This window comes from Microtus ochrogaster, linkage group LG4, assembly GCF_000317375.1.
Source record: "Microtus ochrogaster isolate Prairie Vole_2 linkage group LG4, MicOch1.0, whole genome shotgun sequence".
In the NCBI taxonomy this organism is placed as follows: Eukaryota; Metazoa; Chordata; class Mammalia; order Rodentia; family Cricetidae; genus Microtus; species Microtus ochrogaster.
In genome coordinates this window covers 30,488,573-30,516,180 of record NC_022030.1, presented here as the reverse complement: position 1 = coordinate 30,516,180, position 27,608 = coordinate 30,488,573, and the positions used below count along the sequence as shown (strand labels likewise).

The 27,608-nt window shown below is 39.3% G+C and overlaps 1 protein-coding gene across 2 annotated transcripts; it reads right to left on the bottom strand.

Annotated features, from left to right (window-relative positions):
• Positions 1-12,313: 12,313 nt before the first annotated feature.
• On the bottom strand, positions 12,314-25,433 carry Nudt12 (nudix hydrolase 12). 2 transcript variants are annotated; one of them, XM_005361342.3, is made up of 7 exons: positions 25,304-25,433; positions 22,876-23,075; positions 21,633-22,228; positions 20,464-20,631; positions 19,136-19,249; positions 15,559-15,758; positions 12,314-14,588 (listed from the first exon to the last, which is right to left on the bottom strand). In XM_005361342.3, the coding sequence occupies exons 2-7, from the start codon at positions 23,067-23,069 to the stop codon at positions 14,478-14,480; spliced, it is 1,383 nt and encodes a 460-aa protein (XP_005361399.1). In that variant the 5' UTR covers positions 23,070-23,075; positions 25,304-25,433; the 3' UTR covers positions 12,314-14,477. The 2 variants fall into 2 exon arrangements, with proteins under 2 accessions (XP_005361399.1, XP_026642277.1); XM_026786476.1 differs by lacking the exon at positions 25,304-25,433 and adding an exon at positions 25,124-25,180.
• Positions 25,434-27,608: the final 2,175 nt, after the last annotated feature.

The following is a 27,608-nucleotide window of genomic DNA, read 5'->3' as shown; positions in this document are numbered from 1 at the left end:
TATGGTATTCACATTCAGTTTGAAAGTATGCTCAAAGCTTAAAATCCTGCCCTTGAACATCATTCTTGACTTTGGGTAGCATGGGAGTTAAAAAAAACAAAACAAAACTATAGTCTTTTGTCCTTAATTTGTACAAACATAGAAGAAAGGGATATGGATAATTTGTAGGAAAATAGCGATTTCAGTAATGCCCACACATCACTTCATACCTGCATTCAATGGGCAGACAGTGACGAGGATGTAAACTTCCAAATACAGAATGTGAGAGTAATTCTATCCGAATTGCTTGTAGTGTCTTAGAATTAAGCATCCTTAGTGAGCATTGTTTAAGGAACCCTTAGTGCTTCTGGGAAATTGTCCTTTACTCCTCTGTTTCCTTGCCCTTGTGAAGTCTGAATATATTCATATTTTTTATTTATACACATTTATATGCACAACAGGTTGGAACACATTCAGTTGAAATAGAAACAACCAAACTTCATATCTAGTAAAAGCCAATTTTCCCTTTCTCCAAACATTTTATGAATAAGTTTCTGAGCCATATAAAGAGTATTTAGGTTGATCCTCTAATGAGGCCTTTGGTGTTCCCTGGGGCACGAATGTGTTAGGATTTTGAGTTCTGGGAGCTAGGGATGTAAGAGTCCTACTATGAACGTAAGTGTGGGACCACCACAATCCTTTACACATAGCAGACCTAACAAAATTCAGAGGATGAGACTAAATCTTGAAGGGTAGAAAGGTCTACCTCATGCATATTAAACTAGAGTCTCTAGACTGTAGAGTCTAGGAATAAAATGCAGGTAGGAAAGATTACTGCCTCGTATAATTTGCTATTATTCATTATTATTGGCGTTTCAAGGTACTGGGAAACAGAATTATACTAGTAAACCAGAGAAAGATGAATTCCATTTGTAGTCAGTTTGATACATTAGGTGGCACCAGGAAGAAAAGAATGAACTAAAATAAGAATCCTTTGTAGTTTCTGTGTCCATTGTGTGTTTGAGGATACCATTTATTCCCTCATTTCACATCAGAGGAAACAAAAGCATTGCAAAGTATCCAAGGAAACGATGCACCAAGCAGCTTCACTTCACTCTTCACCATGTTGGACTCTAAATATCAAGGATGTTTTTAGTTAAGATGCTTTAAAGATTTTCACTGCTTTGCGCTGTTAAACACAGGAGGTCTCTTACATCAGGTGCTCTTGGCTTCCCTCTCACTCTCCTACAGGATGACTCTAGTGAAAAATATGAAATTAGAATTGGGAACATCTAGTATACTTATAATAGAGATAATCTTCAAATTTTGTATATTGAGTTAGGGGCTAGTATGTAGGTTAGACTTGATGTAAGAACATGAATCCAATGTAAATTTCAAGGACTGTACTCCAATCTGAATTATTTGAGTTGAGCAACATAATAAATATTTATATTTATAGCCATATATTCAAGATTTCTGATTCAAGCATATGCATTTTTAATACACACCTACTCTTCTGCTCCACACATACCAGGAAACTTTGAGTTGGCCCACCCCAACATCTACACCAACTATGACCTGCTGGAGTATATGAAGGGGACCAGTCCTGTAGAACCATAGCCACAGGATCTCCATGACTTGGAGCAACATCAGCATATCCAAGAGGAGTTTTATTAGGGCCCAACACTGATGGTGTAGTAGAAGCCAGAGGGTTTGAACCAGATCAACAACTCATTGCAATGAATATTTGCAAGTAAAGTTGCTTGGGCAAACGCAAAAGGGTCTACTACTTGACACATTGCAGCTTTCAGTGTCTCTATGACAAATGAGTTTGTGATGGAGAGACAGGTAAGATGGAGGAGCACAATTCTTGTTTGTTTATTTTTTGTTTTTGTTTCTTTTGCCAGGGAGGCTACTACAAGGGTGGAGAGCAGACATGGAAGGCCTGGGAAATGAGTGGGATTGGGGCTCAAGATGTGAAAGTCCCAAAGAATTAATTTTAAAAAGGTAGATTAAAGAAAAATAAAATTGGGCAGGGTGAATGGAACTTTATCCAGAGAATCTTGGCAATGTTAATATGCCAAGGTCTGGAAGCCCAGAGGAAACTGGCTACGGATTCAGCTTTGCTTTGTTCCGCACTATGTTCCTTCTTTCAATCCTGGCACACTGAGCTTATATATATTTTTCAACGTTTTGATGCAACAGCAGATTCTATTTCTTCCTGTATCAACAAGTTTCTAGGAAGAAGACTTAGTGGCAGATAATTAAATTCTCCCCCTCAGTCCCGTGGATGTTCACAGGCTGTACCCAAACTGTGTTCTAATCTCAGGTGTTACCTCCCCAATATCCTTTCACCTCCTGCTAACCATGACTTGTGACAAAAATCTAGCAAGTCAAATTAGCAGGCCAGGGTTGCTGGAGTAAGAAGACAAATCATGTTGACTTTTTGATTGCTTGTGTTTCTTGTGACATTGTGTTGACATTCAGCTTCACAGAGTCAAGGGTTCCTATGATTTGAACCTAACTGTCTGCAGGAGCTGAAATTGTTGGTGAATACATGGGGGATTGCAACACAGTGGAAGCGTTTGGATTGCTCAGTGCAAAACCCTGCAGCATCTTTCTGTTTTTTTCCCTGCCTGAGACTCAAGGAATGCTGATCTATAACCACACCAATCAATTCTAGACAATAGTAAAGAATCTCACATACTACTAATAAATACCAAGCAATCTTAACAAAGCCCTGCTTTGCTTATTGGATGCTAAGAAGGACTTAATTTTTACATCTTCAAATCATTTCGATGAACATGACAAACTTTATTTAAAATGCTTTAATGGCAATAATATTGCCTGCTACTTATTGAGCCAAGTATTTTAAACAATATTTAAAGAACTGTGAGCAATATCATACCTCATTGCTCATTCATAATTTTATTGTTAGGTACCTTAAAATATTTTTACATGAGATAAGTAATTTGGTAAGAATATTAATGTAAGGAAGATAAAAGTGCCCCAAAGAGACTTGAACTAAAAGATTTAATAGAGAAACTTCAACAAGGTTAGCAACACCATTGAAAATATTTCCTATGTTCACTTTATCCATTAATAACCTTCTGCAGAATAATCCAAACACTTTTGCTTATAAGCAAGGAGAAGTTGTTTTTAAAAAGTCATATGGTATTTTCTGCATTACCTTTTTTGTTTGCAAATTGAACCAGCAGGAAGGCTCAGTGTGGAAAGAGGCTTGCTTCTGCACAGTCTGATGACCTGAGTTTGAGACACTGAACCCACACAGTGGAATAAGAGAAGAGACGTTTAAATGTTGTTTTCTGACCTCCACATGCTGCTTTGGTGTGTGCACACATGCGTGCACACACATACACACGCACATGCATGTGCAAGTGCACAAACACACACAGGAACACTAAATTAATATACTAAGTTAACAGAGTCCACAAATTGCATTCTGGTCAATGGTGAAGGAAAATGAACAGTTGTTTAGGATTACTTTAGGACTGTGTTTATGTTAAACAAATAATCAGTGCTAACTTTCCACCTTAGAATCTCTGAATTCTGGCCATTCTCATAAGAACATCAGTGCACATTTGACAGCATATGCATTTCACAAATCAGAACACTTGCAGAACTTTTATTCTGCACATTGCAAAAATAATCAAGGATGTTCTATTGGGAACTCACCAAGGCCAGCTGGCCTGGGTCTGAAAAAGCCTGGGATAAAACCGGACTCGCTGAACATAGCGGACAATGAGGACTACTGAGAACTCAAGAACAATGGCAATGGGTTTTTGATCCTACTGCACGTATTGGCTTTGTGGGAGCCTAGGCAGTTTGGATGCTCACCTTACTAGACCTGGATGGAGGTGGGTGGTCCTTGGACTTCCCATGGGGCAGCGAACCCTGATTGCTCTTTGGGCTGATGAGGGAGGGGACTTGATCGGGGGAGGGGGAGGGAAATGGGAGGCAGTGGCGGGGAAGAGACAGAAACCTTTAATAATTAATTAATTAATTAAAAAAGAAAGAACCAGACCATGAAAAAAGCATATTTTATGAAAGAGTCTAGAAGTTTATCCACTGAAGTTACATTCCTGTTGTATCATTTTAAAGAAATTTGCAAAGTTACCAATTGAACAACTTTTTTTCTAGAAAAGAAAGAAGCCAAGACTATTTCATGAGCACCCTAATTGTAAGTTCATTCACAGGTTATTAAAATCTTATTTGAATAGTTAAAAGGCTTTATCTTACAGTTAGTATAAAGGTTGGCTGCTAGCAAGAAGAACAAATAAGGGAGATGGTAGAGATTGGTCTTTTTTCTTTGCTTCCAAATAAAGAGTCTAGTGTAGTTACTTGGTATTATAAAGTTAAAATTCTCAGAGAGGAAACGGAGATTAAAAAGTATCTGTTAAATTCTGTTTTGTTTTTATTTATTGAGAGAAGGCTTTTCTGTGTAGCTCTAGCTATTCTGGAAGACCAGGCTGGCCCGGAACTCACAGAAATCTGGCTGCCTCTGCCTTGTTCTAGGATTAAAGACACACACCACCACTGCCTGGCTAAGTAGTTAGAGTCTTAATGAGGAAAATGAGGATCTTTTTGAATCCTAAGTGATGAAAGAAGTCTTGCAGAGAAAATGTATCTTGTCATAAAAATCTTGGGGCACATAAGATCATCGGGCAACAACATTAGTTTATTTTAATAAGGTCCGATTGGAGACTATTTACCTCACATGCCATGACCAGTATATCTTCCTATAAAATTGACATAAACCATATAACAATTGAGACTGTCATTAAAAATTTCATGTCCTCAGCTTTTCTTTTTCTTGAGCTCAGTTTAATCTTTTAGATGATTAATATAAGGCATCAGTGAGCGCTCACTCAGTATTATCTCTGAAGTAAAGAAACATTCTATGAACATAGAGAAAATCATTTTGATTCTCATTAGTGAGTTTAATTTTGCAATAGAAACAAGGCAGAGTATAGGAATTCAAAACAAGGTCTACAGCTTAGAAATGAAACTGACCCTTCCTGCATTTAGAGTGAATTTCAATTATGCTTAGAAGCTTGGCTCGTCATTTGCATTTTCCTTGCTTTCCAAAGGCACAATGTATTTGAAATAACCAAATTACGATATGGAAAATGCCTCTTCAAATGAACATGTGATGTCTTTCTTAGCATAAATAAAAGCAGCCTGAATTCATTGTTTAGGCTACTTTTCAGGATGTCTCCATCTTGTTTGTTCACAGAGTAAGCTACAAATACTGTTGGATAGTTTCTCATTGGAAGGACACAGTGAAAATTGTCTTCATATACAACATTCAAGTCACTTTCCTTGGCTATTATCCTTTGTCACACAAACATCTCAGACCAGCAAATATTAAAATAGACACTATTTCAATTTTGAAATATACACTTACATATAATCATACATACATATAATCAGTTTACCTGAACAAAGCCTTCACAAATTGCTCAGCTCTGAGGGAAACATTGATACAATTCAAGTATGCAGCTTGAATGGCAAGAAGATACAGTAGGTTTTGAGTGGCTAGTCTTGTTCTATTTTGGTTTTATCTGGGTTTTCCAGGTCCCAAATCTGATTAGCATATTTAATCTTATGCAGTGTCAGGAATGGTTTACCATCCCTTAATCAGTCTATTATTAGAGCTCTTAATTGTTCCTAATAGCTTATTTTTAAACACACCATTAGTATACAATAAAGTATTATGGATTTTTCTTTATGGTTTTGGATTTTGACAGTGGTGTGTGAGAAACATAGGCATAGCTTACACATGATGCATACAAGGAAATCTAAACCAACACAAACATGTAAATGATCTAATTCATTGTTTATGAGTTAGGTTAATTAATAAGGGATTGCCATATCTTTGTGTTGCTGTCAGGGATGGAAGCAGCAAGTTGCATAAGGGTTAGAGCTGATAAAGATTTTGATCTGGAAGACTAGAACTATAGCCCCATTTCCACACTCCATGACTCAGAATTTTTGAAATTCCATGAAAGGTGTAGTGCATTTTAGAGTTTTCGAATGGACAAAAGTCTGATTGCTATTTATGTTATGGAAGGGGAGGAAGAACGGAATTGGAAGGGGAGACAGATTTTTCAGAGGCATCTTGAGACTTCCAGCCAGGCAATGGTGGTGCAAACCTTTAAGCCCAGCACTCTGGAGGCAGAGGTAGGTGGATCTCTGTGAGTTTGAGGCCAGCTCACTCTACATAGCTAGTGCCCAGACAGCCAGGGCTACATAGAGAAAACTTGTTTGAAAAACAAAAATAAAAAGAAACCAGCAAGCAAGCAAGCAAATAAACAAACAGAAAAACAAAGCCAACCAACCAAACCAAACCAAACCAAACCAAACCAAATCAAACCAAACCAAACCAAACCAAACCAAACCAAACCAAAAAACTTCTTTCAAACGCCAGCACTTCAGCAACCCTCAAACTGCTTGTCATGCTAAAAAAAAAAAATGTGAACCAGAAGAGAAGAGAAGCCTGGGGTCCTAGACTATCCACAAAACTGAAGGCCCACAAATCACAATCCCAGAGAACCTAGACAACAAATGAGGTCCCTAAGAGAAACATACATGGGTCTAATCTACATGGGAAGTAGAAAAAGACAAGATCTCTTGAGTAAATTGGGAGCATGAGGACCTTGGGAAAGGGTTGAAGAGGGGAGGGCAGAGGCAGGGAGGAGAGCAGGGAAAACTGTAAAGATCAATAAAAATCAATTAAAAAATTTAAAAAATTAGAAAAGAACAAAAAACTGAAGCTGAAACTGGTGACAATAGACACATGAGTTGTTTTTTCATGGTCCAAAACTAAGGAAAGCTAAATGGTGAACCCAGGTAATAGTTGTGGTTAACCAGTTCTGTCAAACACCCATCCTGAGTTTGGTGTTACACACCACAGCTTTTAACTGAAGGCAAACTTAAACCACATAAACAGAATGTGGTTAATTATTTCTCTGTTGGTTGGGAGTGGAATGTAGTTTAGTATCTAAGGTTCCTGTTTCCTGGCAAGTACAGAGCTAATTCCCACACTTGTAATAGCCTGTGCAAGGGTCTGAGACTCACAGTTTTATGTCCTCTTTGCTGTGCTCATCTGAACTTCCATGCAGAATGTCCCTATTGAGACTGTATTAAAAGCCACCTTAACCTGTCCTCTGTACTTGAGTTCATTCTTTAGTAAGCCACCATTGAGAGTGAATGATCTTAACCTTAGATTTCTCATCCAAGCACCAAGGTGATGATCCAGTTCTCTAGGAATAGTAGCATATGATTTTGGAAAGAATTATTAGGGATATTTTTATCTTTCTGGAAAAAAATTTGGGACAATGAGACAAAGTGTCTTAACTTAAACATAAGACATTTTAAGGAGTCCCAGCCACTCAAAGGCTAGGATTACAGCATGCAATACCATACAGGTTCCCTACAATCATCTTTAATGAATGTTATTAATGCATAAAAATTAACAATTTCTGTCATTCTTTTCAAGGTCTTAAATTATGGTACACAAGTTTCAAAAAGAAGTGGTGAGTTGAAATTGGGGAGCTAAGTTATGCTAAGTAATAGGTTGTTTTCTTTCCCCAAAAAAGGTTTCCTTTAGAAGAATTTTTAAAAAGACTTAAAGCATTCTATTTTATTTTTATTATGAATATGTGCATATGGGTGTTGGATGAGTATGTTGATACAGTTGTCTACAAGAGGCCAGAGGAGGGGACTGAATCCCCTCAGCTGGAGATGCAGACTGGTACGGTCCTTGATGTGGGTGTTGAGAAATGAGCATGGATCTTTTAAAAGATACACTCTTTTTTTTTTTATAACATTATTTATTGTCAGCAGATATTGAATTCAATCTAAATTGTCCAACTTCAGTTTAAAACCTATTTTGTTTGTTGAGTCTCAGGTTTTTTCTTTTTTCTTTTAAATTTATTTATTTATTAAAGATATCTGCCTCCCCCCGCCACCGCCTCCCATTTCCCTCCCCCTCCCCCGATCAAGTCCCTCTCCCTCATCAGCTCGAAGAGCAATCAGGGTTCCCTGACCTGTGGGAAGTCCAAGGACAGCCCACCTCCATCCAGGTTTAGTAAGGTGAGCATTTAAACTGCCTAGGCTCCCCCAAAGAGGGTGAACCCCCCAAAACACATATCATCATCCTCCTGGATATTAACCTTCATCAGGCAATGAAAGGAGACAGAGACAGAGACCCACATTGGAGCACCGGACCGAAATCCCAAGGTCCAAATCAGGGGCAGGAGAGAGAGCACGAGCAAGGAACTCAGGACCGCGAGGGGTGTACCCACACACTGAGACAATGGGGATGATCTATTGGGAGCTCACCAAGGCCAGATGGACTGGGCCTGAATAAGCATGGGATAAAACCGGACTCGCTGAACATAGCAGACAATGAGGACTGCTGAGAAGTCAAGAACAATGGCACTGGGTTTTGATCCTACTGCACGTACTGGCTTTGTGGGAGCCTAGGCAGTTTGGATGCTCACTTTAAAAGATACACTCTTAACCACTGAGCCTCTCCCAGTCCCTTTGTCAGCGGTCATTTCCAACATGGGAGCTTAGGCACCATGATCTTTAACTTCCTTCCTTAAATCCTTCACAACACTGCACCTTGCTGTCATCCTCAATGCTTGAATCTCAGTATCTCTCTCTCCTACGCAGACATACTTCTTTCGTCCTTCTCCCCTCCTCCACTCTTCCTTTCCCTCCTCCCTCTCTTCCCTCTACCTCCCCCCCCCCCCCCCTCCCCTCTCCCCCCCCCCTTTCCTCCCATTTCTTCCTTCACTGCTGCCATCTTTTCCCCACCTTTCATCTTGTTTCTACATCGGCTTCCACAATTGTCTCACTGCATACACTTTTAGTCCAAACCCATTTTTTTTAATCTAACAAGGATGTCCTCTGGGGAATTAATCTTATTCTTTGGCCTCACTGAAAACTTCAAGGGAGGAGCAAGGACCAGAGGAGAGGAGGATGCCAGGGGCCAGCCACTCAGCCACCCAGCCAGCCCCTGTCTTGAGCTATAAGAGAAAATAAAGGATTCCTCTCTTAAGTTGTTTCTAACCAGGTATTTTGGTCATAGAAATGAGAAAAGTGAGTGATGTAAGACCCTTACTTTAAGACTTAGAAGCAACATGGAAAGAAAGGTAAAATAACCTATAAAGCCCAGAAGAATGTGAAGAAAATGTCCAATTTATCGATATCAAAATATTAATGATAGATGAAGTGGTTAGGAACTTGAGAGAATAGTAAGGCAAAGATAGAAATATGTACAAAACCAATGAAAGGTCTCTTTGGAAGTGACCTTATATTACAGCAATAGCAACTTTGAGGTTTCCAGACATTTATCTTCTCAACTCTGCACAGCACATGGGATTCTTACTGGCTTCAAAGACCTGTTCTACAAAGACAAGGAAGCATAACTAAAAACTGCAGTAAAGCTGCTGGGTCAATTGCATTTAATTCACCATTGTCTTCATTGACAGGGAGGACATCTCCTATCACCCGAGTGAATAAATATTTATAAGGCTCTCTACTGAGTCTGTAGGACACCACATTGCTCCAATAGGCTGCAAATTCAGGATAGAGTGGAATAGGCAGGTTAAAAACAACAACAAAAACCGCATTCCATCAGCGGCCCATTTTCTTCTCTAATATAGGTAGGAGCGCTATTTTCAATTTCTAGTCCTGAAATTGAAGACACTTCAAAGGCTAAGTGGTTAGAAGAAAGTTAATCCATCAGGACTGAGACAGTAAGTTGGATAAGTATAGTTCCCTTGAGCTACCAGGAAGAGCCAGGATAGTTTTCCATTCCTTCAGCTACAGTTTTTCTATCAGACTTCTAGTTAAAAGAAAAAAAAAATCCCTCTCCCTCATCAGCTTCCAAAGAGTGAGTGTGTATTTCTCTAGAAAGACTCACCCTTAGGTGGCTTTACAGTAGTATAAAAGTTAAGTAAAATTTAAGTAAAAAGAAAAAAAAAAGAAAAAAATCATTAGCACATAGGTTTATTTTTTAACTTAAATTTTATGATAAAATTTCACAGCCACCCCCCCCCCCCCATATTCTGGAGTACATTACTATCATGGGACTTGTGAAAAGGAAAAATGCCCATTGATTGTGCCTTGGATTCACTGAGCAATGAAACATGAAATATAGTCTGGAAGGAACAAAAAAAAAGTTCACAATGCTAGTTCTACCCCCATGAATAGTATGTTCCTTCAGTTCTATGCATGCTTAGAATGAGCAAACTACATGCTGGCCCAGTTAACATGTCCAGATGCATATTCTACAGCCGAAAATAAATGCTTTCCAAACAAAAATTCAGGGTGCTGATCACACATTTTCCCATGTCTTTGACCATCTGTATTTAAATAACAACATAGAATTACTAGAAAACCTGCTATATTTGACAAAAGTCTGTACAAAATTTAGCCATCATTTCAGCTTAGATGGAGTGGGCCAGGAGACCTTACCTCTCCTGGGGGAACCTACTGGCAGTTAATGTTAGCTGGGGGTGGCGGTTGGTGGGTGGGGGCATTTTCTTCAGTGGTGTAGTCGCTGATAAGGTGCCCATGCTCCAGTAAATAACTTCCTCCTCAAAATCATAAGAGTAACTCTAAACTCAAGGGCTGTACACAAAATAGAACATGAAAAGAAGAGGATTTGTTGCAAGATGGAGGTGGTAAAAGAGAAAAATGGGGATACAAAATGGTTAAAATTCATTAGATACACACACACACACATATGAAACCATTGAAAGTCTTTAAAATTAAAAATCAACAATCAATGTTTATATTTTGGAATCCATTTTATTTCTACCTTAATATTCGGAGAAGGAAGAATACAGAGCGGTACAGAAGAGGGAAGATTGCTTTTGGTATTTGTCGCCACAATTGCTTTTTGCAGTTCTTTCCTGTTCAACAACTTTTGTCTTTTTTTGTTTTTCGAGACAGGGTTTCTTTCTAGCTTTGGGACCTGCCTTGGAACTAGCTCTTGTAGATCCGCCTGCCTCTGCCTCCTGAGTGCTGGGATTAAAGGCATGCACTACTACCTGGCCCGGCATTTAACAACTTTTGGAAAACACAGGCATTTGCTACCATTACGTAGAAGCTCTGCCTCCTCTAAACAGCCCAGTTCTCATATGCCCCTATGGCATCAAGCTTATGTCTTCCTTTTCCCTCATGGTCTCATCTGTTCCACTCTCTTTTCTCTCTGCTCACAGCTCTATCTTTAACAGGCTGACTGGTTTTCACAGCAGAGCGAGTTCCTACTCTCTCTGTGTTGATGTTGCTGGAGGTTGAAGCGCATGCTCCGTAAGGCTTCGACCGCTAAGTGCTTATGTCGCCACTTTTATTTCTTATTTGGAGACAGGGTTTCACTAAGTGTCCCAGCGTGGTTTCAAAGTCACTCTGTAGTTCAGATAGCTCTTGAATGTGAATCGTCCAGCCTCAGGCCTGATTTTCAGAAATTATAGGCTTGCTTTGCCAGGTCAGGCCATGGGCTTTCTATGCAACACAAACTATGAAGAAGTGAAAACGTAAAAAAAAAAAAAAATGCAAATATTGACCACAGTAAACAAGTAATTAAAGCAGACCGTGCTACACAAATAACTTCAAACCTTAAGACTTTAATTATTGATGACATTAGTCCACACAGTCCCACGTGTTGGTACATTTTACCACAAACTACAAAACTTAAGATCCAAATTGATTTCTTTTTTAAAATGCTTACGTTCAAACCCAGAGCCTTGGAGACATTACATATATATATTACCACTGGGAAACACCCCTGCACCAAATCAAAATTTTAATTTTCTCATCAGGTAAGGTTGGACACACCTATAATTCAAGAATTCTACAGGCTAAGGCATGAAAATTGCAATTTTGAATATTTCTTGGGATACAATGAGACTACAGCTCAAAAAAAAAAAAAGGAGAAAACAATCTTCCATGCACATGAAAATGGTAAAATTTCTGTCAAAGAAACTCATCAGGACATTAAAAACATACACAATCCACAAACAGAATATATTTTATTGCATTGTTACAATGATTTCTGAATACCTGTGTGGTACTTGCCCCTCTAGAATTGGTGAAAATAGCAATCATTACTATGAATATCTATCCTCACCTCTCAAAGGTCACAGCTAAGGAATGATTATTAAAAAACCAATAATTTACTCAAGCTGGGTGGTGGTGGCGCACCACCTTTAATCCCAGCACGTGGAAGGCCAAGGCAGGCAGATCTCTGTGAGTTCAAGGCCAGCCTACAAGAGCTAGTTCCAGAACAGCCAGGGCTGTTACACAGTGAAACCCTGTGTCAAAAAACCAAAACCAAACCAAACCAAACACAGTAATTTACTCATTGATTTTCTACAAGTATAGAAGGAAACTAAAACTAAATCTATACATTTTGACATCTGTATTTGACTCTGCTTTTTAACATTAAGGACACCAGAGTCAACAAGTATTTAAAAGCACATTTGGAACAAAAATAAACTTCAATAGATCATATTTCATAATAATCAAAGTATATTAGTTCAGTATAGCTATATAGCTCCAACTTACCAAGTACATAAATGTCCTGTGTAGGTTTTGGTTTGACCTATGGTACTGATTCTAATAAGATTTCATTAACTAGACAAGAATATTCATTTGTGCAATAAATTCTCTGAGAAAGTTATATTTCAGTTAAAAATATGAATGATATTTGATAAACTAATTCTTCCTATTAGCACTCCTTTTAACCTATTCAACGTGTGTGTGTGTGTGTTTGTGTGTGTGTGTGTGTGTGTGTGTGTAGGCCAGAGGTGGAAGTCAGGATCCTCTTCAGTCATTCTATGCATGTGTCTGTGTCTCATGTAAACATGCCTGCAGGTGCCTGAGGAGGTCAGGAGATGGTGCTGGATGCCTTGGAGCTGTAGTTGCAGGTGGATTGAGTTGCCTGAGGAAGATCTTGAGAACAAAACTCTGGTCCTCCCCAAGAATGGAAAGTGTTCTTCATCACTGAGCCATCTCCAGTCTTCCACCTTGTGTTTTGAGACAAGGACTCTCATTGAGTTTACCGATTCATTAGACTGACTGGACAAGCCCCCAGGGTACACTGCCTCTTTAAATCTGGGATTAGATATTCATGTCTCTAAATCCAATCCTTAAAGGGTGCAGAGGATCTGAACTTAAGTCCTCATGCTTGCACAGCAAGCGCCTTAGTGATGGAGCCATTTTCTAGCCCCTATTCTATAGATGTTTCTGGTAATAATTTCTGTTTCCCACTACAGAAAAAATCTAGTTCTTATGTGCAGACTACAAACTGTTACATTCATTATGTTCAACATTTATTGTGCCTAAGGTCTCTTCAAGTTCGAACAGAAGAGTGAAGATGGAAAATGTGTACATTTATATAAACAACTGCAGAACAACCAAGTAAAATATATGTGGCTATACTGTAAAACTGTGACATACTCCAATTACTTCCCAAAGATTTTAGCAATTCGATTCTAAAATATACTAATTAAGGGTGCTTAGAATGTGATGAAATAAGGCCAAAACTAAGATATCATATTTCAGTGTAATGAATACTGATGGGAATATATATAATACATCCCTCTTCAGAAAATTAAATACAACCAGTGATTTATTTAGTATGTAAATATACTTGAAATTTAGTTCCCGAACTTCAGGGATTCCTTTCTAAAATGTTAAAGTCCAGTGGAAAACTATAGAATCTTCACTTAACTTAGTCACAATTTTAAGTAGAATTAAACCAGACAGATGTAGTAGTTAGCTTTTGATTTAAAAGTGAGGTCCTAGAAACAGTGGTGTTAGTTGCCCACACATGACTATTGTATTCTGAGGTCAGTAAGGGTAAATTGTTAGAATAAACCATTCTGAACACTAGTCAGGCTAAACTAGAAGTAACTTTAACAGTCCTACCACTAGTCCACGAGGCCAGGGGGACAGGAATGAGAGGACTAAAAACACCCTGGAGCTCCAGCCCCATTAAAAACACTCTGGAGCTCCAGCCCCATTAAAAACACCCTGGAGCTCCAGCCCCATTAAAAACACCCTGGAGCTCCAGCCCCATTAAAGCTCTGTTGACGCATTTCTCCAACAAGGAATCTCATCTTTGCAAGCTGTAGCTTCATGTTCATCCTGTTTCTAGAGCACACTTCATCCCAACATGACCTTTCTTCATAGGAATGCAGTTTTAGGAGATAAAATTGTGACCCACAACAAAATTGTTCACAGGCTTGCTCTAAATTTAAGAAAATCTGAGGCATCATTCTAATTTACAAAACTATGGATTTCATAATTAATAATGGAAAGAATACTTAAAATATTTTTGAGCCCCTCCCCCAAATTTTACAAAATTTAATGATCAATAAATACAGCTAAGCTTATTTGAAAATAGATAGTATTAGAAATGAAATAATACTCCAACAGATGCTATTATTTTTCATTTAGAGACTGGGGTTCATTCCAACCCAGTGTTTGATTAACTGGTGAGCAATAGCCCGGCTTGGTGGTACAAAGAAAGCTTGCTGCTTCCCTTTGGTAAGAACATCCATAACCTACAACACAACCAGAAGACAACACGTTAGAGGGCCAGGTAATACAGCAGTTTCAGTTGCTCCACTTCTGCATTTAACTTCAAAGCAAGGTTAACTTTTTAATATAGGTTCCTTTTTCAATAATTCTGAAACAACAATCTAATTTCTTTTGTGAGTACAAAATAAAAATCAATTTTATACAGGCAAAGGCATAAATGATTCTATATCTTTAATACTACATTGTATCCTTTTTTCTATAAAAATTTTGGGCATTGTAAAACAAACAAACATAACAAAACAAAAAAAAACCAAACTAGCCAATTTTTTTTAATCTCTTTTACTTAGAGATATAATTATAAAAAGTTCTTAAGAATACATGTTATAACAATACTTAATGACATTTTTGTCTTTCTTGCCCTGGGGTTTCTTTTTTTCCCATTTTTTTCGACTTCTTTACACACACACACACACACACTTTAAAAATGGAGTCTCACTATGTAGTGCAGGATGGCCTGGGAATCACTATATATTATATTCCAACTCTTGGCAACCCACATACTTTAGCATTATTTTTCAGAATACAAAAGAACTTCAAAAACTTCAAGCTCTTTTACTGTATTTTTTGCAAATATCTGATAAAATAGCTTTAATGTAAATATCTAATATTAATATTTGATATGTCTGAACTAATAATATAAGTACTTAAATTGGTTAAAAGGGATTATTATTCATTCATCAGCCAGTATGAACATGTGCAATTTGAAATGGTACACAATCATTCATTCTAAGAGAATCTCATAGAATGAGTCAAACAGGATACCTCAGCAACACACATTTTCTATATGGAATTATCAATTACATTATAATCCATTCCTAATGAGAGGGCTGCGGCCATTCATTTGACTTGTTGAAATTTGCTTCCTTGCTGCACGCCCATACCAATACTATCAGGGAACAATCAATAGAATACGGAAATTAAATTGAACTTTACCTGTTCTCTAGTGAACCAACGGGCATCCTCTATTTCATTCTTGTCAACTTGAATTTCTGTGGACACTGCCACAGCTAAGCAACCAATCATTAAAGAGGAGGGCATTGGCCATGGCTGACAAGAGACATACTGAACATGGCCAACTTTGACTCCACTTTCCTCCTCTACTTCTCTCCGCACAGCATCTTCTATTGTCTCCCCTAATCAGACGAGGGAAAGGAACAAGTGGCTGGTCAACATGGCTTGGACACTGTGAGCGCCAAATAGTTCAAACATTTTGAAATCACTCTGGAAGGAGCCCCCACTCAATGAATGCTAACTCTCGACTGGAAGTGAAGAAAGCATTACACGTGGAAGTCTGTAGCCACAAATAGAATATCAAAATGCTAACAATCAACTTACATTTCCTAAAAGTTCTGTAAAAAAAACAGAAAATCTACAACTATCTATCACATACTGTTGACTAAATGTCATTAAAATTTTTATTATTTCATGCATCACTATTTATAGGTCATTATTTCCCAAGTTTTATAAATGGTTAGTTTTCTCTTCCATTAAAAAATCATCTTTTGCATAAGTGCTGCCTGCTAACCGATTATTGGGCTGAGCTCCTGGAGTCCAACCATAGAGAGGAAGAAGCGATAATATGAGCAAAGGGGTCAAGACCATAATAGGGAAACCCACAGAAACAGTTGACCTGAGCTAGTGAGTGCTAATTCTGGACTGACACTCGGAGAACCTGCATAGGATCAAATCTAGGCCCCTTGAATGTGGGTGACAGTTGTGTGGCTTGGGCAGTTTGTGGGACCACTGACCAAGAAACAGCATTTATCCCTAGTGCATGACCTGGCCTTCTGGAGTCCATTCTCTATGGAGGGATACCTTGTTCAGCCTAGATACAGGGTGGAGGACCTTGGTCCTGCCTCAAGTGATGTGACAGACTTTGCTGACTCCCCATGACAGGCCTCACCCTCTCTGTAGAATGAACAGGGAGTGGGATGCGGGGAAGGTGGAGAGAGCAGGAGGAAGGGAGGGAGTGGGAACTGATATTGGTATATAAAATAAAAAAGATTGTCTTGATAAAATAAAATCATCTTTTGTTTTACTCTAAGAAAGGGTCTTGTGTAGCTGATGTTGGCTTTGAACTCACTATGCAGCTGAGGCTAGACTCCATCTATTGACTCTAGTGCCTCCGCTTCTCAAGTGTTGGGACTGCAGACAAGCATGTACTATGACATGCAGTGTTCAGTAAAACTTTGAAACTCAAATCACAATTCAGTCTTTATAAGCATTGATTTCTTTGTCAATAAATGTTCTGGGTTTGCTAGAACTCTAAATAATAAAAATAGTTTGAGTAAAATTAATTTGAATGCTTACAAATTTAAAATTTATAACAATATTTAATGAAACATTTTAAAATACAACTTTTATTTCAAATAGATTGATGCATTCTCTATACCTAAGTTCTTGTATTTACTATACAAAGTACACAAGGAAAACAAGTCTTAGACTAATAGAAGAGATCTCTCAGACCATAATAACAATACATGCCTAAAATCAATTTTAACTAAGGCTAGGAAACTGGAACAAAATAGACAAAGGGCAAAATTCTCTACAATGAAAAGAGCAGGAATCCTGGATGTGAGAAACACATTTGACTATGATGCTCTATCAATGGAACAATAGAAACACACACAGTAATGACAAACTATTTCCTACCACTTTGAAGCACAAGCTATAAAATCTGAAAATTAGAAACCCCGTGATGGGCTGGGTAGCACTTGCCTATAATTCCAATACTTGGTAGGCAAGAGGATGATCTGGAAGCTCCTCTGGGCTATGGAACAAACACTCAAGTACTAAAGTGTGAAAATTCCAAGGTAGTAAGGATATGGGCTAATGTAACATTCATGCACTACTGGTGGGGGTGTGAGCTATCAGGGACGATATGCTAATACATGCAGTGACAACTCTACTCTGTACACACCTGAAATAGCTCTTGCAAAGGTACAGAAAGAGAGGAACAAAAATACCACACATGTGCTATTTTCAATAGTCAAAATCTTTAAATAAGTTAAATATCCTCAGCAGAACAGATGAATATACACCAGAGGACATTCAGATATGAATGTGAAATGCTACTTAGTAGTTAAAAAATGTCTCACACTTTAAACAATTATTTATTTTTTCACATATCATGTTTTGATTATATTCTTTCTGTTCTCCCAGTTCTCTCCATCTCCTCATCTCCACATCCATCCAACTTTATGTTCTCACTCTCAAAAAAGCAAAGAGGAAAGCAATGAAAATCAAAACAGACAGAGAGAGAGAGGAAGAAGGTGTAGAAAAAGGAGATCAACAGATGAAGAAATACCAAAACAAAACAAAAACGCATGGAGTCAATGTAGTGTTGGCCAACACGTCCTGGGAATGGGACTTGCTCTGGATTGTGGTTGACACACTCAGTGATGCTCCAGTGAAGAACTGATTTTCCCTTTCATGGAAAGTATTGATTGCAAATAACTTCTTTGTTAGAGGTGGTACTTTGTGTGCACATCTCCTTCTCAGAGCAACGTGGTGATTAGGAGCAAGGACTCAGAAGTGGAACTCCCTGGGTTTGAATCCCTTCTCTATCACCTTAATTTGGGGCAAATTATATAGCCCTTATGTGATGCTTCCTCCCTTGTGAAAGTGCTGTAACAGGGCCCACTTTATAAGGCTACAAAAGGATCACAAGATTTAAGAGAGGCAAGTTTCCAGCTGAGTGCCAGGTAATATATATTTACTACTATAATTACTCAACAGTGCAGATTAACATTGTATGTTGAGATTAAACATTACTAATCCAGATATCCATTCATTTGCTCTGGGATACCTAATAAAAGCCTATTACATGTGAGGCATTGGCTTTGACTGATGTGTAAAAATGGTTGTAGGAGAACTTTAGAACTTTCATCTTACAGAAATGAAGTGATATTAAAGTTGATAATCTATACATATGTATTATAAGGTGGTGTTGATCACCGTAGGGATAGTAAGGTAGGATGCCTAGGTTTGTGAAAGCAGGTACGGAGGCTAATGGCCATTTGGGAAAATCATATAACCCTTAGAAAGGGTGCTACTTACATGTAGCACTGAAGAGAGGTGCAACCACCTGGATTTCTAGTCAAAATGCAATGTATGAGAAATCAAATACTAAATTTTTAACATAGCAGATTATCTTGTCAAAATTTCAAAATGAAACAATGCTTAAATTGCGTGATTAAAATACTCTTTAAAATATTTTGGGGTTAGCCAGATGGTTTAGCAGGTAAAGGCACTTGGCACCAAGCTGGATAACTTAAGTCTGGGAGTCACATCACACACAGATGAAGGAGAAAACTGACAAAGTTCTTGTCTGTCCTTAACAGTGAACACCCTCATATATACACACACATGTACATACACTAAAAAAAAAAAAGCAGTAAAAAATTTAAAATTTAAATGTTTTCATTTTATAGCATGTTTTTTAATGGAGACTATATATCTCATGAGTGATCTGTTTCAGAATTCTAAAAATTATGCATAAAAGGCTTACCAGGTTCAATAAATCCAGCGAGACAAGTAAACATGCCTGGGGGAAATCGCTTTTGCCTGCCTAAAAGACATTTGGTTCCATCTGGATGGATAACCTGCATGATTACGACTGGATCTGTTTAAAAACCAAAAACCAAGCCAAACAAAACAAAACAAAACAAAAAGACACACAAGTAACAGGAAATATAATTAGATTCATTATGCAGTAATAATATGCAGGTATATTTCTTATAGGAACAAGATTTCTGTTTATATGACACCTTTTTTCTGCTCTCATGTGCTTGACAAATATCGGAGAAACTGCAAAAATACTTTTAGTGAGTGATTTTGCCATCCTTACTTCCAATTTTAGCAACATTTATTCTGTACTTAGGCCATACTTGGCACAAGTTCAAGGAGATCATGGACATGAAAAATGCCAATTTTACTAAAACAAATTACAGTGAATTTCTTTCCCCCTTTTATTCCAGTCCTCAGCAAAATCCTTTTAAAGGTGAGCATGGCTTTTTAGTTAGGGTTGAATCATTAAAATAATAACACTTAGATAACAGCCAATCTCTCTAGCCGTCATGAAATTAAAAACCCTCCTCACTAGATCCTGAGGAGAGCCAGGAACTAAGTTCCTTAGCAAGGAAATCAGAAAGTCATTAAGCCACCCACTTCCTTCCTGGAGACTTCATCTGGGCTTGCCGAGTTACTCTACTTCCCCAGCAATTTTAAGGGCAAGATTATAAGATTTCTCCAGCGAGAGCAGAAACAGCAGCAACGGGGAGAGGCATAACCACAAGAATGGGTAATGTCCCAACAGGCACTGAATCACTGGAGACTTCACTTTCTCTACCTCAAGAGGAGTCTCACTGACTATACGTGAAGCATTCCAACACAGCAAATTTATTAACTGATTAAACTAAAGGCAAGACATGACTAGTTGTGAACAACGCATTCTTTTACTGAGTAATCATGACACATGTTCAATAAAATGTAAACATTTTAGTTTCATAAAAATTTGTTTCCAGACTATCTTCTGCCCCAAGATTCCAGGTAGCTGAGATCTCATTATCAAATGAAGAAACCCCCCCCCCAAAAAAAAGACTAAAAACAACAACAAAAAAAACCCCAAAGCCTTGGGGCTGCAAAAGCAGCTCAACAGTTAAGAGCTGCTCTTAGAATTTTTATCCTGACCCACACAGGGTAGCGCTCAATGAACTGTGACTTCCGCTCAGTGGAATGACTCTTTCTTCTGGTCTATAGGGCACTTGCGCACACGTTAATACTAGATGCATGTACGTCCATACACACACACTCACTTTAAAAAAAGGAAAGCCTTACCAACTCTCGGATAAGATGTATTGTGGACGCCATGGAGACTAGGGCAGTTCTCTCTTAAACACACTCTTTTATAGCCACCTTCTTCGATTTTGGTTGCGCTGCCACAGGTTGGGCAGAACTTGTATCGACTGTGCCATGCAAGGACAGATCTTGCTTGAGCTACAACACCTTTTAAAAAGAAGTATAAGAAGATTTATTTCCCTGCAAAACTAAGGAATATGTTGAGTACAATGCTTTGAAACTACAATAAGCACATACATTGTTTTCTGTGTTGCTTCTTGACCGATGGCTTTAGAATTTATTTTATGACGTATCATTGTTTATTAATTTTTACATTTTGTTTTTAAATACTTTATTGTAACAATTTCACAAATAAAAATGTGATTATATGATTATACAGTTAGATTATCATAGTCACTCAAAAAATCTATTTTTATTTTTCTATTTAATTTTCAATATGACAAGTGAAAATCTATCTTCCCTGTCACCATTCTAATCCGCTGTGTCTCCTAGGCCATTGCAGTGACGAATCCACTCTTAATATGGTTCCTCATATCCACTCTACCTATATACTTACAACCCATGCTTTATGAAGTAGCTATCATTAACCTTGTTCCTTAACACACACACACACACACACACACACACACACACACATACCACACACACACACAACCACACATACAAATTCACAGGCACACACAATGTGGGTGTGCAGGGGAGGCACTGTTCCTACAGGAGCAATACATGGGCACCCCAGCTGCTTTTCTTTTTCTTTCTTTCTTTCTTTCTTTCTTTCTTTCTTTCTTTCTTTCTTTCTTTCTTTCTTTCTTTCCTTTGCTTCATGATCATAAAAAGCACAACAGAAAACAAAACAGCTGAGGTCTTTGGCATCATCTTCAAAATATAACAGGGACTCAAACATTAGGAAGAATTAAACGAAACCATCCCACACAGAAGTCCACTCAAAGGAAACTGATCTTGGCTGGCTGAAACTGTTGTCAGTACTACAAGAGTGTCCAAGCGGGTAAACTCAAGGGAGTTCTCATGCCTACTGCTCACTGGCATGTGCCACCCAGGTGCCACCCAGATGCCACACCAGCACACAACTCCACACTCGCTTTAGAACCAGACTGTTCCCGAGACAGGCACACACTTCCTTTCCTCACCGGCTTCTTTTTCTTTCAACTGCAAAAGAGCTGGCATTGGAGGGTGAAGAAAATAACAGTTTTCATGTCTTTGCTTAAACTCCTCAGCGGCAACAGCTTCTATGCTGAGAGCAAACCAAGCAACCAAACCATCCTCATCGTCCAAGGGGACTCCTCCTCCACCAGCATCATTATGCAATCCTTTTCTCATCTCAAGTTCGACTCCAAGGAACACCAAGGTGATCTTCTCAGGGTGAGCCAAGTACTCCTTGACATCTGCATAGTTCAGCTGGCAGAGCCTGACTTCCGGCTGCTGTGAACTCTCTTTGTTCCCACTTAGAGTAACCAGGGGGTTTAAGTCTGAGAAGAGGATATAGACCGTGGCTGGGTGGCTCTCTTTAGCTTGTAGCCAATCAGAATTATTTCTTTTCTCACTTTTCCGGTCCAGTAGCGTTCTGCTAAAATAATTTTCGCATTCGTCCACTTCATTGGTTAGGAACCATGGCTTCTTCCCACCTTTTGCATTAGCTAACATGTTAGCTATATGCTTATAGCCCCAAAATACAGCGATATCTAGTGCAGTTTGCCTTGACTTATTGACAAGTGATCTGTCACATCTAGACAAAAAAAAATAAATAAATGGAAAGGAAAATAAAATGAGAAGTAAAATTTTTCGCTTGTATTTTAGTAAAATGCATACATTGCAACACTATTTAATGATTTTTTTTTCTTTTCCACCATCTGGTTCATAGTTTACTACTGAAGGTTAAAAGAATCATGTAACAGTTTTAAGAAATGACAGGTTAATGACAGTAGACATTTAAGTAAAACGAAAATGTGTCTATACATGCCATAAAGCAACGCAAACATTCTATATACTCCACAGTAGCCATAATGAGACTCACACTTTTTACTTAGAAGAAAGGCAGTAAGGTTTTCATAGCCATTCTTTTTTGACAAAGCATGAAGGGTTAATTTCTCAATTAAGGAAGCTCTTTCTCAAGTGTAGCTCAGAGCTAGAGAGCTTGCCTGATAAGCACGAAGACTGTGTTCAATTCCTAACGCTGACCAAAGGGGGGAGGGGACAAGAAAAAAAAGTGGCTTTAGTGAGAAATTCGGCTGCTTTTCATATGATAAACTGAACAATGAGCTATTTATTAGCCCATCAGTATAAGGGCATCTACAGGAAACTGGGAAGGGGCACAAGAGCAGACACGAAAGCACAAACCCTTTTTGGCGGTACTGTACACCCTGAGATGTTTACCCTTTCTCAAGCAGAAGCTGGACGGCATCGGCATGCCCGTTCCTTGCAGCGTACATTAAGGCAGTCCAGCCATTGTCAGAGGCTGTGTTGAGAAGAGAAGGAGAATGGCTGAGTATGCCTGCCAACTTGGCAATATCTCCCTCTGCAGCGGAAGAGTGGAGTCCAGAAATTATCTCCTTTTTTATGGACGACATTTCTCCCTGAAAATAAAACAAAAATCCAAGAAAAACCTTATTTGCAGTTGCTTTTTGCATGAATGGATGAACATTATTTAAGTGCTGCTCTTGGAAAGATGTAAGTTTCCAAACCAATACACCCGTCAAGAGATAATTCATAGTCAACTGCTGTTGCCATACAGATTTTGAAATTGTTACCGGTTGAGAATTATAATTCAATATTTGCCTAAGAGTAGGTTCATAGAATAACAAAAGAGCTCTGGTACTAGAGACGAGCTTGGGATGGTAGAGGAGCAGTACCACACAAAAGGGAGAGGGCACAGAAGAACAGGGCAGGGGCACTGACAGGAGAGGCGAGAGCAGAGGACATTAGAGACAAATGTCTGAGCCGATGAGAAGTAGTACCCCATACTGTGTCATAGATAGGTGTCATCCCTCAAAGAAATGACGGCTCTACAGTTATTCAAGAGCTTTTAAAATGTCACATAACAACAAGTTACTGGGTAACCTTACATAATTAATTTTGCAATCTCTATGGTACTGGGTTTCTTCCACAGTGTGAGGTAGACTAGGTTGGGATTTATTTTCATTCGTGGATAATTCATGACTCAGCACCATTTCTGGAATTCTCTCACTGTACTGCACTGTTATCCTTGTCGCAAACTAGACGACAATGCATTTTTGACAATGCATTTTAGTAGCTATTGCTGGATACAGGTTTTGTTGGCCACTCTACAGTCCTTGAATCAGCTTTTAAAATGATTAACCGTGTCTGCCGTGGTAATCTGTTTTGTTGGAAACAAAGCAGAGCTATGGTTCTCAATGAATGCTTTGTAGTCTTGAGCTGTGTTTAAAAAAAAATACAGATTAAAAATGGTTCATTTTTCCTGCTACCTACAAAATATCCGATCCTTCTTCTTAGTACCACTGCAGGTTTGACCCAGAGCCTTATCTCTTGAGTTTTGAAATAGCGATCTGGCTTGTTAACTTCACAGTGCAGTCTGTACAAAGTTGAGGAAATGGACGGGTCAAAGATCGGCTTTCTGATTTGGCATCTGCTTTCCCGTTGGAGTTCTCCATTATCGATAAATAGTTTAAAACTGGCCAAGGGAACCAGGACACTTGTTTCAAATCTGTTCACAAATGCAGCCAGGAGTAAGCGCTACATCTACCAATTTGCTTTCATTTGATTTATTTTACTTCTTTCCCCACTTTTTTCATAGTGAAGTTTTAAAATACTTTAAAACATTGTAGCCACGGCTGTAATGTTCCAGGACTTTATTGTGAAGAGTGGCTAAGTGTCTTCCTAACTCCCAAACTTCTCTTCAATCACATTAGCAAACCTGTCACACAGCTTCTTCAGGGACGTTTACTTTCAATGCTTCACTGTTCCCTGTTCAGAGGTCATGCTTTCAGAGTTCATGGTCACTCCCTCACTGTCCTCAGAGACAACCCCAGGTGACTGCAACATTGGTCGTCCAAACATGTTGTGTCATACACTACCAACGATGCAATATGTATGCACAAAATATTCTCTCTGGACTAAGAAGTGAAAAATAAGCCCCCTTTCCTTTAGCTCTAAATGATACACAAGTCATTTAGAAATTAATAATTTAGCCAAGACGCCTTCCAGGGAATGCGGCTGCACTCCTTCAAATCATTTCTTATTGATGGTCCTGTAAAAGGCGAGGATGGGCGGGCAGGATAAAGCCTTGCTCCTGCTTTCCAGGGCTATTCGGAGAAGGCGATCAGAAGAGCCTCGAGTTTGAAAGGAACTAGAGTTTAACCAAAGCAACATCCATTTTTACTAATAAGTAACCTGGGGTTCTAGAACAGCCCAGCACGGCTCTAGCAGGCTACAATAAGTCCTCAGTATGGATCTGTCAGTTATGACAGAAACCATCATTTAATAAATTCTACTCGCTGGGCTGTCAAGACCAATTTAATCCATTAAGAGCAACCCACGCAAGCACGGCCTCGCCATACGGCCAAATGCCTTGAACAGTTACTGTTTCTTCCATTGGACGATTCCTCCTTTCAAGGAGAGACACATTCGAAGTAGTTTGCTTTACCCCATCGAAAACTTGGCTGGAAATTTTAGCAGCTACGTCCCGCAGACAGCGACAGGTCCGCGTGCCGCGCCTGCGCCCTCTAAGCCCGCGTCAGGCTGCGCCACAAGCCCGCGAGGGACGCCCAGGGACAGCACGCCCTGGAAGGTGTCGGGGTCGGCTGACGCCACTGGTGCTACTAACCCAAGGATGACCAGAGAAACCGCTACGGCGACACAAGACTCCACAGGCAAACTCAGCTCTCAACGTTTCCAGTGCTGGAGGTAACCTTTGGGACTTCCGGCGGAGGGCCGCCGTTCTCGCACAGCTTTATGGGAGATGTAGTTTAAAGACCGTCCGCTGTGCCTGGCTGGAGATTGGCGTGGGATGGGGTGAGTTGGGATGTGGATTTACCCTGTCCGAAGGTGGGAAAGATCGCTAATCCCTCCCCCAGGTGGAGGTGTGCAGAGAAAAGTGCTGACGATGTGATGACTAGGTCTGTGGAAATTATCTTGTCTTCCAGTGTTTCTCATCCAGCTCCCAAACTTTCCTTCATATGCCTTTCCTTCATGCGCCATTGAGTTTTCTACAGTGGAGTATAAAATATTAAAATCTGTTCAGACGTTAGATTAGGAGAAACCGCTACATCTGCCTATTTATTTTCACTTGATTTCCCAGTTTTTTTAAAAAATTTTTACTAATTGAATTTCCTATGATTTCATTATTCAAAGCCTGCATAAGTTATGCAACTGTTTGAGTAGCTTGGTGTTTAATGGTCTTCTGATTCCCACACCAGGGAATTGTACTTGCCAGTCAGCAACAGCGGAAACATGTCTCGAGACTAAGGATTGCGTTCTGTATTTCCAGGCCCTTTCTCACTTTCAAGTTGCACATGTCTGTTGACAGTACATGTATGATGCTTGCTTGACCTGGGACTGAACCCAGAACCTCATGTGTGCACAGCAAACTTTCTATTGCTGAACTACAACCTACTTCAATGACTGTTTCTCAACTTTGTCCTATGCTTCTTTCTGCTAATAGCTGTTTGAATAAGAATGGGCCCACAGGCTCATATAATTGAATACTTTGTCTCCAGTTGGAAGAATTCATTAGGAAGCATTAGGGGGTATGGCCTTGTTGGAGGACTTGTGTCACCTGGAAATGTGATTTGAAGTTTCAAAAGCCTGTGCCATTCCCAATTAGCCTTCTCTGCCCACACCCCTGCCTCCTGCTTGCAAATAAGTATGTAAGCTCTCAGTAATGGCACCGGTGCCCTGCCTGCCTGCCCGCTGCTATGCTCTCCACCATGGTGCTCATGGCCCTTCTGTAGAAAATGGAAGGAATCCCCCATCAACCCCTTGTGTCATGGTGTTTTGTCACAGCAGTAGAAAAGTCAGGCGGATGTAATTACTAGACATATCAGAAATATAGCTGTCGAATATTTCCCCATTCCAGGCATTATTCTCCCTCCTCCAGCATTTGTTGGTGACAATATCTTTTTTGTACTTCTTGCAGGAAGCTTCCTCCTCTGAGACTGCTCTAAGAGCTTCAATGGCTACCCTTAGGTTCTCTTCTTGACTCCACTCTCAACCTCTTCAATAGATGCATTAATATTTATGGGCTTTGAAAGTACTCTAAGTAGGTATTGCAAGCCTTCGGGATAAACAAAAGCCTATCCTCATTCCAACAATAGCATGGGGAATGAGCCAAATCATTTTTCTTCATAGGTTTTGCTCTTCTCCCTTGACAACCAGTGTTGTTTTGAAGCAGTGAGATCACTCTCTGTATGGTTTAAGAAATTTAGTGTAAGGCCTCGTTTAAAGAATTGGTAGGGGTAGGGAATGCTTCCTCTTTTAGTTTTTCTAATTGTTGTTTGAAACATCTATGGACTATTTCTCTCCTAGCCTCTCCCTGTAGGTTGTAAGGGATGCTTGTGCCATGAACTAGTTTATGTTGAGCAGAAAAGTTGCAAAATGCAAAAGAGTTAAAGCAGGAGTGCTGCCTGTCTGTCTTGAGGCTTTGTGGACAGACCAGCAGTGGGTGCATTGCTTGACTATTTGCCTAGCCTGTTCTCAGGAGAAGGAAAAATCCCTTGCTTTAAAAAGGAGGCACTATGATGGTCCAGAACAAGCATGGCTATTGGAAGCTATATTAAGGTAGACTGCACAGTCGCAGGGAAGCAGAATAGAGACCTCAAGCCAAGGCATTGTCTCATGTGTTATTGTCAGCCAATGGTCAGTGAAATCTGAATTTTAAATTAATGTGTCCAACAAAGCAAGAGCACTGGTGGTAATGAAGGATTTCCTGAGTCCTTTGGAAAAGATGGCATCACCCGTTGATCCTGGTTCTAACAAACGTAGGCTGTCTCCAAGGCTTGCATTATTCTCCCTACACAGGGGCGGTCACTGTAAATACTGATGGGAGAAATGACAAAAACCTTCTAAAACCCTGCAAACTGCAAAGAGTTCTGCTCATTCACTGAGACATTGGAGCAGTAGAACTATATCCT